General features: G+C 36.7%; 1 protein-coding gene across 3 annotated transcripts in view; it reads left to right on the forward strand.

Annotated features, from left to right (window-relative positions):
* atrnl1a (attractin-like 1a) overlaps positions 1–13,090 on the forward strand; it is a 261,486-nt gene that overhangs the window by 153,673 nt on the left and 94,723 nt on the right. For all 3 annotated transcript variants that reach the window (XM_056265511.1, XM_056265510.1, XM_056265509.1), the window contains one exon: positions 9,886–9,947. In XM_056265511.1, the coding sequence (XP_056121486.1) occupies positions 9,886–9,947 (62 nt within the window). The remainder of the gene's footprint in view (positions 1–9,885; positions 9,948–13,090) is intronic.

Below are 13,090 nucleotides of genomic sequence, written 5' to 3' on the forward strand. Positions count from 1 at the left end.
ATTGTTTCTGACCATGTCCATCCCTTTATGGCCACCATGTACCCATCCTCTGATGGCTACTTCCAGCAGGATAATGCACCATGTCACAAAGCTCGAATCATTTCAAATTGGTTTCTTGAACATGACAATGAGTTCACTGTACTAAAATACCCCCCACAGTCACCAGATCTCAACCCAATAGAGCATCTTTGGGATGTGGTGGAACGGGAGCTTCGTGCCCTGGATATGCATCCCACAAATCTCCATCAACTGCAAGATGCTATCCTATCAATATGGGCCAACATTTCTAAAGAATGCTTTCAGCACCTCGTTGAATCAATGCCACGTAGAATTAAGGCAGTTCTGAAGGCGAAAGGGGGTCAAACACAGTATTAGTATGGTGTTCCTAATAATCCTTTAGGTGAGTGTATATATATATACATACATATATATATATATATATATATATATATATATATATAATTGAAAAAAATATTTAATTATTATTAAAGATATTATTATTACATGCATTCTTTTTTTGTAAATTTAAACCATACCATCCATAGTAAAACTTACTTTTATAAATTAGGTGTTAAAGGAAAAATAATATTTATTAAGTTTTATGTAGTAAGTGTAGCCTGACTTCGTCATACTCATATTCTAGTCAGAATGTGAGTCTGATACTGCTCCATAGGGCTTTGATTATGAGGCGTGTCTTAACCGAACCAGGAAAAAAAAAACTCTGCACTCAATTGGATAGACCTACAACCAATCAGAGCAACGGAATAAGTGTTTTTTTTATGAGCTACGCAAATTGTTAACAGAACTCAACTACACGCACGCTGGAAGAAGTAGTAAAATAATGAGTGTTGCTTCTTTTACTTGGTCCTCCATGAGTGCGACCAAAGGAGAAACCACAACGACCACAGGGTTTTCATTGCGTCCCATCTTCTTAGCAACCATCGGAGCCAGCTGATAAATTAAACTTTTGCCGAATCACATAGGAAGGACGGCAAACACATCTTTCCGATCGACAAATGCCTTAATTGCAGTTTTCTGTTCGTCTTTTAAAATGAATGCGCTGTCGATTTCTTTTACAACAGACGCGATAGCGGAATACATCTCAATTCTTCAGCTGCAGTTATCTCTGAAACCAGTTCAACCCAAGCGCTCTTTGGTGACGTGATGATTACGTAACTGCAGATCATCTGTCCATCATCGTATAAAGCCCACCCTGGCAATTTGATTGGCCCGACTAATTCTGAACCGATCATAATTACTCCTCAATGGATCGAGTCCAGACCGAACTTCCCGACCAAAAAATGTTGTGGGCGGGGTTCGGGCTGGCATCCAGGCTATAGTAAGTGTTCAATCTGTGTAATTTTGGATCACAATATTTTAGTACAGATTTATTAAAAAAAATTAGGTTTTTGCTTCAGCAGTAGTGTCAATAAAATATAAAAGCAGATGCAAGGCCTTAGATCACCAAAACCTGACATTTTGGGATGATTTGATGCCAGATGTTTATTGTGAGTGTGCATGATTTAGCATCACATGTCATACAAGCATACGATTAGTTAGTTCCACCTCAGATAATATAGGTGAGCTACATCTTTGCATGTGACTGATTATAAATATGATACTCATTTGAATATTGTAGGTGTGCATAATATTCAACTAATATCTTACTGCAGTCATTAGGTTCTGTCATGAATATGTTAATGTACCATCTGCAGAACTGCCGATCTTCATTCTCTCTCTCTCTCTCTCGTTCTCGCTCTTGCATCCCTTTATCCCACACGTCCAGTTCAAGAAGTCAGATATCATACTCATGAACTTTTTATAACACTTTTAATATTCTTGGGAAAGGTACAGGAACATCTATTTTTATTCTTTCCCTTGCACTCAAACACAATCAGCGTGTTTGCAACAGCATGTTGTTCAGTGACCAGTGCTGAGGTTAGCAGTGTCCTGTCCTCACCTCAGCTCAGCTCTTGATATTCTTCTCAGAGAAGTGTTGTAGTTGCCTTTAACAGCTCCCTTTGCTTTTACCTTCAGGCCTCACAGACCCTCTGATTCACCCTGACTCTGTTTTGCTAACCTCAGGGTTCTTGGTGCTCAAAGGTGGCATTGAACTTTAAAAGCACATGCACTCAATAATCACTTAGCCTCTGATCTCTGTACAATGATGGTGTTGTGGTGTCCACTTTTAAACTAATTCTCCTGTTTTTTTCTAGATGTCAGATCATTCTAGAAGATGGTCAATGTGCTTCTGAACTCTGCTTCCCAGTTTAATTTTGCATTAGTACTTCTAATACATATACAATACATGGCCCCTCAGTCCATAGTGTCAAAAAGTTTGAAAACACACTGTCTCATCCGTATTTTTGGTTTATTATTATTATTATGATGATGATTATAATTTTGTAATTATGTCCTTTATAGTTTGCTGACATTTTGTCAAGCATCTGATCTTATGTACCTATGTGCATGAGTTTAAGTACAATTTGTGATCATAGCTTCTGATTGACGCCTGTAGTATGCAATTGGTAGTGTAAAGTGTTGTTAAGCCAACAACATGACAGAAAACAGGACACTAAATTGTTTAATTTGCTGTTAGCGTCAATCTTGTAACATGCACAAGGCCTTTGCAAGCGCAGCCCCATTCTAGTACATTAGCAGAAATATTTTTGACAGATTTAAAGTTTCATAAAAGTGGGTCTGCCTGCATGAAACTTTTTCTATAGTGTTTTTCCTGCCAAACCTTTCTGCCGAACATTGCATTGGACTGCAGCTAAATGTAAATTAGATGTGTAAGGTAGCATTTTTTGGATAATTGGATGCTAATGCAAAATTAAATCAATACATTTAGTACAAGTTGGCCTTGGATATCATCACACTTTTTTCCAGTTAAAAGAGAAATTATGCTAATGCTTATGCCATCCCTGACATCTGGCACAGTGTTCCACAAACTTCCTTTATAGTCCAGCACGCTTTTAGTTTAGTAGCCTAACATTTCACTAAATTCTTTTGCCGTCATGTCAAGTTAATATACATTCTCTATATGCAACTGGAGGATTTGTGGTTCAACTCTGTGTGGTAAATTATAGCTTAATCAGTGTAAATAAATCACACAAAAAAGACAGTATGATACAGTATGTGCTAAAAAAAACTCCCTTCTACCTCTCCTCACCTCACCCATCTTCATTAAAATCTGATGCTGTAGCTACTGTGAGGGCTGCTGAAACGGCCCTACTAACCAGAGTTTTGCTTTAGTGGACTTTGGGCCTAAACTCCTGACCATCAATCACCATTTTCAGGTTGTTAAATCTCTTCTGTAGATATCTCAAATTTACAATGTCGGGGAAAATGCAAGAGCTTGGAATCTGCTAGCTAGCATACCCATAATGTTCTTTTATATCCTCAAAGAGCTCTTTAATGGAGGTGGAGAAGTCAGGGTTATTAGCTAGAAGCTGAAGTGAGATGGAAAGAAAAATGCTGATGATAGATAAAGACATCATGAGAAACTCAAGAGCTTGTTAGGGTTTTTATTATTTTAATTGATAAAGAGACAGCAAGCCATCAAAAAGCATATGTCTGCCATGGCTTAGAAACAGCTAGGACTATATTTTTGAAAGAAGTATCTTATTTTCACCAAGGCTCCATTTATTTGATAAAAAAAAAAAAAAAAAAAAAAACAGTAATATTGTGAAATATTACAATTTAAAATGACTGTTTTCTATTTTAATAAAATGTCATTAATTCCTGTGATGACAAAGCTGAATTTTTATCAGCCTTTTCTCCAGTCTTCAGTTTCATGATCCTTCATAAATCATTCAGATATGCTGATTTAGTGCTCAATACACATTCCTTATTATTATCAATGTATTATCAATGTTGAAACAGTTGGGCTGCTTAATATTTTTGTGGAAACTGTAATACAATTTTTTGTCTAGAATTCTTTGATTAACAGTTCAAAAGAACTGCATTTCTGTCATGACAACTCTCGGACTGTTTGGCATGGTAATGGATATGACAATATTGATATGTTTGGTCTTTTCGGAATAGATCTTCTACGCTGCTACAGTTGTTGGTTATTACTGCTGCTGCAGAGCAAGTACGAGGCTTGCTACTGTCAATACATACATGACACGCTGCTGTGAGCAAGTAAGACATGCTGCTGCTGTACAATATAGCGCACATGAATTACCCCTAGCAGATCTATGCAGGTGGAGCTGGGGAAGATGGAGGGTTTCTGAAAGTGTGCTGCACTGCTACAGCAAATGCTAACCAAGTATTGAAGGTTGAGCACGCAAGCTAATTGGCTACTGATACAGTAGTAACCAATCAACTGTGCCCTATAGAGAACGATGTGATTGCAGCAGGTTGAGTTAAGGACCTATTAGCCTGCACCATCTAGAGTTTCATGACAGAACTTTGTATTTATTTGAAATATATATTTTTCTAATATATATATATTTATATATTATAATAAAAGCTTTACTGTCACTATTTATCTATTTAATTTATCTTTGTGGAATAAAAGTATTAATTTCTTTACAATTATAATAATAATTGTACTGACCCCAAACTTAGAGTATTATGGCTCGTTTCCACTGAGCGGTACGGTACGGTACAGTTCGGTACGGTACGCAATTATTTGCGTTTCCACTGTCAAAAGTTGTGAATGGTACCAAAAAGCCGTACCGTACCACTTTTTGGGTACCCTTCCGTTGGGGTACCTAGCACAGTGGTACGGTACTAAAAGGTGGAGCTAGACTCACTGCAGAACGTTGATTGGTTGACAGAGTATCGTCACTTGCGCGTGCGACAGGGGCATTATAAGCGCCATTTTTTTATATGTTGAAATATAATACTACTGTTATTGTGTCACGAAATGTAGTTTTAAGAGTTTTTCATGCGAGAATGTAGTTTTTTAAAGCTCAAATCTGTGGTTTATTTATAGATTTATGATAATTTGACTGAGATCCATTCCAAGCAATCACCGGGTGCTCGGCGCTCAAGTGCCCCGCCTGGAACAGCCTTTCCTCGGCTAGTCGTTCTGATGTTTGCCGCTGACTCTGACGTCTCTGTCTGTAGTGGTTAAACATGAGATATAATTCGTCTTGTATAGACCTAACAGGCGATCTTTGGTCTCGTGAATCTATAATTCGTTCCCCGGCCAAAAGTTTTGGCAGAAGGCTAAGTGAAGTTTCATATATTTGAGCGCTGAATTTGTATATTTGACTGAATTGTTTGCATTAATTATATTAAAGCTTTACTGTATAGCTTTTTGTACCTTTTACTTATACTTTTATAAAAAGCTGTTATTGATAAAACTGAAATTATTGCAACATTTGTACCAATGCACATATTGCCTGGAATATGTTTAATATTTTTAAATTTAAACGAAAAGAGGCAGGGTTGTGTTTTATATAAATATAGGCTACATACATGCAGTGAATGTAATCAATAGGATATGCGTTCCCTGAACCACATTTGTGTGCTTATAAATGTATTTAAATGAAATCGAAAAGAAGCAGAGTGGTGTTTTTATAACATATTTCGTTTTATTGTTGCCTAAAATGTACATACAGAGATAACCGGAGTAGCAGAGCGAGCTGAGTGGCGCTTTCAAGAACGCGCTGTTCCATTAGCAGAATTACTGGACTCGCGTCCTCGGGAGTCATTCTCCTGAGTCGGACTTTGCGTATACTTGGTGTTGAGAAACGCCTAATGCCGGCGCTTGTTTCTTGTGACAAACATCCCGAGAAGCAAGAACAAGATCTGCAGTATGTCATCCATAGTTGTTTACTATGTCGCTTTCTTCTTCGCGCGAAAATGACGTCGATCGCTTCTTTCCGGCAAACACCACGCCTATCATGTAAGGGTACTGTTGGCGGTGGAAACGCTAGCCGGATCATGGTTTACAGACCCGAACCGTACTGTACCGTACGTACCGTACCGCTCAGTGGAAACGAGCCATTATAGAACCCTTCTACACCTGGAATTAACATGTATTTCATACCTGAATATTTGTTTAGCCAGACTACACTTGCATATTCAGATTTGATTGCATTTATTGCCACCTTCATTTTACATGGGAAGTTATGTTAACTGTAACATTTGCCATGTCCTTTCTTTACAAACACTTCAGTAAAGTCAGTAGAGATTAGATGTGAAGAAAAGAGAATGGTTTTTAATGATTCTTTTTGGGGAGAGAAATAAGATGAAATAGATTCCATTAAACACAATTTGATAAATAATCAGCTATTGTTAAAACCCTGCAAGCAACACAACATTTCAGCAACTCAGTCATGAGAAATGTGGTTATGTGCACCATAATGGAGCCACCCATTAGAGAGCGACTCACTTCTATGTACAATAAAACAAATTTTATGAGTCTTCATCTCCTGTGCATATATCATTATTTAACCATATTTCTCAAAGGTGCTACTAATTATTTTTTAGTTAAAAAAACAAACAAACATCTGTACCTTTAAGGATTTGCTTATGGTGATGGTCTCAATTTGTGTGTTACCGCTCTCAAGCCAGCATGATGTTTACAGTAAAAGGCTAAAAATTAGGAGTGGGGAGGAGTCAAGAGCACTTCAGTAAAGGTACCAGCTCCAGCCACTAGCTCGGCCCGCTTAATGGCCAGTCCCTCTGGCAAGTGAAATCAGCTTTTCTCAACACTTTCTTTCTTTCAGTTTTTGATTGTCATGCACTTTCACTGCAAAAAGCAAATGCCAGTAAATCACTTAAGGGCTGACCAACCCCCTCACTTCCACCTGCATGCACACACACCTCCCTATCCGCTCTTCTCCATCTAACCTAATGCTTCTTTCTTCCATCCAGAAATAACAGCAGGTTTATGACGTTTGGAAATATCTCATAGATGTTAGTCACTGTTCATGATCATTGGTCATGCAAAATCTTTGCTTCCTGCATAGTGCGTGACAGAGAGGGTCCATGAGTAACGTCTGTATGTGTGTGCGTAATTGCCACGCTATACCTGGCTCTGTTTTTGCTTTCGATAATAGCCTGTCCTCTAAGAAAAAGAAACTCATTCAAACTAAGTAAACACACTTTGTCGCCTGAACTTTTAAAGCACGGCACTTCTAGAAAAATAAATCACTCTGATAACATCTGACATTTACAAATCAATCATAAAATGACATTTTCTTTTATCAGATGGTCGATTTTTAGATGGAGATGGAGTGCGGATAAGATTTAGATAGGTTTAGTTGGGAGAATTATGTATTGGATTCTCATAAGCAATCGATGTGAGTGGCCTCAGATATTGAAAAGGCAAATAATTCGGTCATGTAGCTAAAGTAATCAGCGAATGGACAGGAACCAAGGATCTTATTTGTGGGTCTGACTGCAACAGCTGAGAAATCAAATGCATTTTATATAACAGACTGTGGTTATTGTACAGTTTACGTAAAGGAAGACAGGGAGAAATGTTAATCTACTGAACCCCAGTGATTTCAAACACCATCTACAGTTATGTATTGGTACATGGTACTTTGTGTATTTTAATGAATTAACCATCACAGACTTTCATTCCCAGTGGCTCTGGGACTCTTTCAATCTAATAAATATAATCAAAACTGATATGTTTGTTATATACATGTATATTGACTATTAACAGATTTGAAGCTGTATTGGAACTGTCATGCAATGTGAAAATAAATTTTGATTTGGTTAACTGCGTATGTGTGTTAATCCATGGTCATAATAGGCCCTGTCCCAAATGGCGCACTTCATGCGGACTTTCGGTCTCGTGGACTTAAATTGCGCGTACTCGCCGAGTCTACGAGTCCGTAGGCCGTCCCATTTAGCATTTTAACGCTCTGAAGTGTGCTCAGCAGCGCCCCCTTTGTACCCTTGAAGCGGTCTTCCGCGAAGCCCGCATAGATGCAGGCTCCACGCACTTTAACTACCCAGGAATCCTTGCGAAAGGCCAATCAGATAACGGATGGGAGGAGATTTCGCTCACGGACAATTGTTAAAATGGCTGAGAAGAAAATATTTAAGTGTAATTATCATTACGGTTTTTATGACAAGTTTTACACAAACATTATGATCATCGACCAGTGGTTGATGTCTCAAACATAGGCTAATAATAGCGAGCTGAATAATACGATCGCATTATGATTCATTAAATAAATAGAACAGAATGTCAGGGCTTTACTGAGTCATATGTAAACACAACAACAATAGGCAGCATATTTCCCCGAACCTGTAGCTCCTGTCCATAACAACAATCAGACCGTCTTCCTGTTTCCGGCGTGACGATCGAGTCTGTCCCAAAAATACCTCTCAATGCGCCCTCGCGGACTCGCGCTAAGGGCCCTATAGGTCTGCACTACATGACGTCACCGAAGTGTGGACTCTGAGCAAGTCCACAAGTCTGGAGTGCGCCATTTGGGACAGGGCCATAGTTGCATTTTGGTTGCCTCATCTCGTCCGCTTTCTTTCTCATGTACAGCCACACAGTAAACACTCCTGATATAAATAAAGTCAAATAAAAAATGACACTGCATCAGCTGCTTCTCAACACTTTTACTTTTCCATAACTATTCCTACAATAGAATATGCAAATGTGACATTCATGGCCATAACCATTCATGAAATCTCTAGTTTGTATAATAATACAAATAATACCGTTTCGAGGAGGAGGTTTTTGATTAATGTTTTTGATTAAAGATTACGAGTGCTGGTGAAATAAATAATAATAATGACGTGCACGGATAAATCATTTATAATAAACGTACAAAATAAAAATGGTCGATTTTGATTTCATGGTGACTTTAATGGAATTGTTAAAAAAACTGTTATTTGAATACTCCTTCGTCTTCGACCTATTATTACAGCCACAGCATGTGACAGTTATTAGAACATAAATATTAATGATACTTATGATAAAGTAAATCTTTATTTTGATATATTAAGCATTATTAAATTGATCTAAGAATATTGTTTTGTTTACAATGCAATCATAGTTATTCAGGACATAAGTAGCCCTTTGAATTTCCGTTATGTTAGTTTTAATATGGAGTAAAATTGAAGTATTATAGCAGCTTCAATATTGTACTAACACTGTTAGTTCCAGTTGCTTAGTGTTTTAGTAATGATATAAATAAATGTTTTACTGCATAATTAGCTTACTTTTAATTGATTTCAATGATGTGGATTATAAGCTGTTCTTTGTATAAAAAACAAAACAAAAATAAAAACCTTTTTTCTCTGAGCATTTGAGTCTTTTAGAATATTTAGGGTTGGGGAATGAACTTGAGATATTATGTGTGGGGAAAATTCATGCTGCTTGTTTTCTAAGAAAACTTGCCAAGTTGTTGAAATTAATATGCCATGAATATATAATAAAACTACTTGCATGTCAAGTCAAAATTATTTTGATTAGAAGCATTTATTATTCTACAGAAAGTTTGCAGAGTACGTTGCACAACAAATTCAAGTTAAATTAGATCAACAACATGAACACTTGATTAAATTATATGTCATCTGTTATATACAAGTTTATTATAGGCCATCTGTTTTTTAGAAAGCTTTTAAACATGATTCAACAGTAGTTTATTTTCTTGTCACCTAGCCCAGCATGTTTATTTTTCCCCCTTTAAATGTAAAGCCATTTGGTGATTAAAACATTTATTGAATTAAGTTCATTTCCAATGCACTGTAAACGGATGTGTTTTGTTTGTTACACAAACCACATCTTTCCCATTATTTTTAATATAACTATAAGGCTGTCAAGAGACAATATCATGTCCAATGTTAAATATATTTGACATCCTTCAGTAAAGGTTTAATGTGATATTTTACAGGAGTGCTAATAATCTAATATCTCTACCACCTTTCTTCTTCTTTTTTTTTTCATAGATATCCTTCTCTCAGCACAGCAGCATCATGGACTTGGTGCAGTTCTTTGTCACATTTTTCAGGTATGAATACTTTATTAATTTAAATGTAATGTTCTGTGTAATTAAAGCTGCAGTCCGTAGCTTTTTTGGGGTTAATAATTATCCAAAATACATATTTGAGAAAATATATAACCAGCCAGTGTTCAAAACTCTCTGCTTGCCTTAGCTCGATTCAAAGCGGTAAGCTTGTAATAATGGTTTCAATTCCAGTGTTACTGGTGGATTTCCACGGGAGATTCGAGCATGTCTTTGCGTCATTACGTCACATCTTTACACATGAAGAAGGAGTCTCGGCTAGTAGGCTATGTTGCGTGTGAGGATGCTGGAGGTGGAGATTTATAGCCTTTTCTCACAGCACTTGATATAATTAAACTTATCAATTTGATGGCGGATCCAGAAAGGTTCAAACGACAATCACCAGTGACAACAGATTCACCCGCTGTAAAATGCAAAAGACTTCGTTCGGACTTCGGAGTGGCGACAGAAAAAAAGAGACTGCAACCGGATCCATGCGAAAACAAGGATAATATCGGAAGGACATTAATACATGTAGTCACGCAATGCTTGCTTACGTTGTTAACATTAACAATTTGAGAACAAAGTATAATTTGCACGGTTTTGCGTGATATGATAAGCGATTTTTAGATTTAATCAGCTCGATTTACTGCAATGTCAGAACCAGAACAAAAGTGGATGTTACTTGTTCAGATGACATTTTTCAGTGAAAATTATTATGTTGGTCATACTTCCAAAAAGAATAATCTGTGATTCTAAATGCCAGTCTCCACACCGGCGCGGTGACTGACAGCCTCACAGTCTCCTCAAACATTGTGTTCATCCGCGCTGTGCCGTGTCGAGGGTGTCGAAGTACAACTCACGTAAAGTTGATAATTCCGCGAATGACTGCAATTGCAGATTTCAAACAGAGATGGCGACAAAGAGGAAGAACTGCGGACTGCAGCTTTAAACAGAATAATATTTGTGAATAAATTAAACATTTCCTTATTCTGTAAAATGCATTTAATTCTAGGTCTTGGAATTTAGTGAGATAAGGTTGCTGAGAATGCAAGGATGCATTAACCTCACCATCCAGAAGCCATTAATGAAAGCTGGCTGATGAATAAGCAAAATAGGTGTAATTGTGTTGGCTGTGATGAAGCCAAATAATGCCACTCTTGCTATCTCCAAAAATAAATGCATTTCATGTTGTTTTAAAGCATGTTTATAAAGGACACATTTTTGCGATCAGAAACAGCAATGTGGTCTGAAGAAATGTTCACTGAAGATAATTATTTTGGAAATGAGTAACCCCACAACTTATGATATATCATTTTAATATTTTTTAGAACTTAATAGGTGCATATATCCAGTAGAAGCATTACGTCTGTGATACAAATATATGAATGTACATGACCATACAAAAGTTTGGGGTTAGTATAATTATTTATTTTATTTGGAATTATTGAAGGTGCTGTATGTTTGACTGTACTAAAGCATAAAAGTACCATAATATGTTTGCAGATATAAAAAAAAAAACATGCTAAGTTCAAATACTTTCTCTGAAAATCAATGCTACAGCCAGTTATTCTACTTTGAAATGTGCGTTCCGTGTTGGAATGTCTGTTTTTGTTTTGGTCTGTGCGATCCCACCCACTGATAATATACCCAATAGTATTTGAACAGCCCGGGGTTGCCAGTTAATGGGAGAAACAGCCCATTGCAGTGAGCAAACTAATTGGGTCAGAAATCATAGATTCTGATTCTGTATTCCATATTCAATGGCGATTGTACATGTTGTATGTCCTCAATCTGGCAACCTGCATGAGTGTCACTTTTAAGCCTTGTGGACACATTAAATTGATGGCAAACATTAGAGTAAAAACATTTCTATTTCAAACAAATGCTGTTCATCAAACATTCTAAAGAAAAATAAACTAACCCTAAATTCTTACTCTACACTGCAGCGTGGCTATTTTCAACTAATAATAATAAGAAATGTCAGCTTATATGAATGATTTTTTAAAGGGATAAGTTCGCCCAAAAATAAAAGATTCTATTATTATTTTCTCACCCTCATGTCGTTCCAAACCAGTTAGACTTTTGTTCATATTCGGAACACAAATTAAACCCTTTTTATGAAATCTGAGCGATTTCCGTCCCTCCATAGACAGCTACGCAACTACCACTGGTGCTTCAAAAAGTTCATAAAGAGATAGTAAAACTAATCCATATAAATTTAGCTCTTTAGTCCAAATTTTCTGTAGAGACACGAATCGCTTTATAAGATTGAATTTAGGCTTTTATTCACATATAAACATTCATCAACTCACATAGTTATGGTAAACGGAAGTTTGTTTGCTTGACGTGCGAGAACCAATGATGTTCATGCTCGTGTTGTGCTTGCACGTTTGAGCTTCCGCAAGAACCAATCAAGTTCGGTTGAGCTTCTGTTTATGTCCGCTGATCAATGTTTATGTATTTTTGATCAATATTTTTACAGAATATTTTTTACAATATTACTGTTTTTGACTCAATGATTGATCGAGTAAATTCAGCCTTAGAAAAAACATTTTTAAAAAAATCTGTCTGACCGCAACATTTTTAATGTTGACATTACAGTACAGTACAGTACAATACAGTATTAAAGGGATATGTCACCAAAAAAAAAAAAAAAGAAAAAAAAAATGTCTCTAATCATTTACCCTCATGCTTTCAATGCTGCCCGGAAGAGATGTTTTATAGTTTAAACTTTTTAAAATATTAATATTGCCTTTTGCTATATATTAAACAATTACTCATTTAAAATTGTTGTATATAAGGGTGAACCTGCACTGCTTTTAATTTGACTCTTGAACAGCAACCAAAACTATTTGCACATTTCTGCAGGTGATGGAAATCATCCATTTATGTGAACGCACAAGATGTTTGCAATTGCATTTTTTGTTTTCAGTAGTCATATGTGTTCGGAAATACCTTGTTGTACATCCGGACAGTCAAATTACAGAGCTGAGCGACTACAGTTGTGTTTAAAGTGCCTCAAATTGCTGCAAAATAATTACATGCCACCTACTCTGTATAAATAATAACATGCCACCTGCCACAGTATATATAAATATTGAAGCTCATGCTAGACTGTCAGCCGCCTCTGTATTGTGTTCTGTGGG

The sequence above is a fragment of the Rhinichthys klamathensis genome, unplaced genomic scaffold (assembly GCF_029890125.1).
Source record: "Rhinichthys klamathensis goyatoka isolate OS25496 unplaced genomic scaffold, OSU_Roscu_1.1 h1tg000235l_1, whole genome shotgun sequence".
Classification (NCBI taxonomy): domain Eukaryota; kingdom Metazoa; phylum Chordata; class Actinopteri; order Cypriniformes; family Leuciscidae; genus Rhinichthys; species Rhinichthys klamathensis.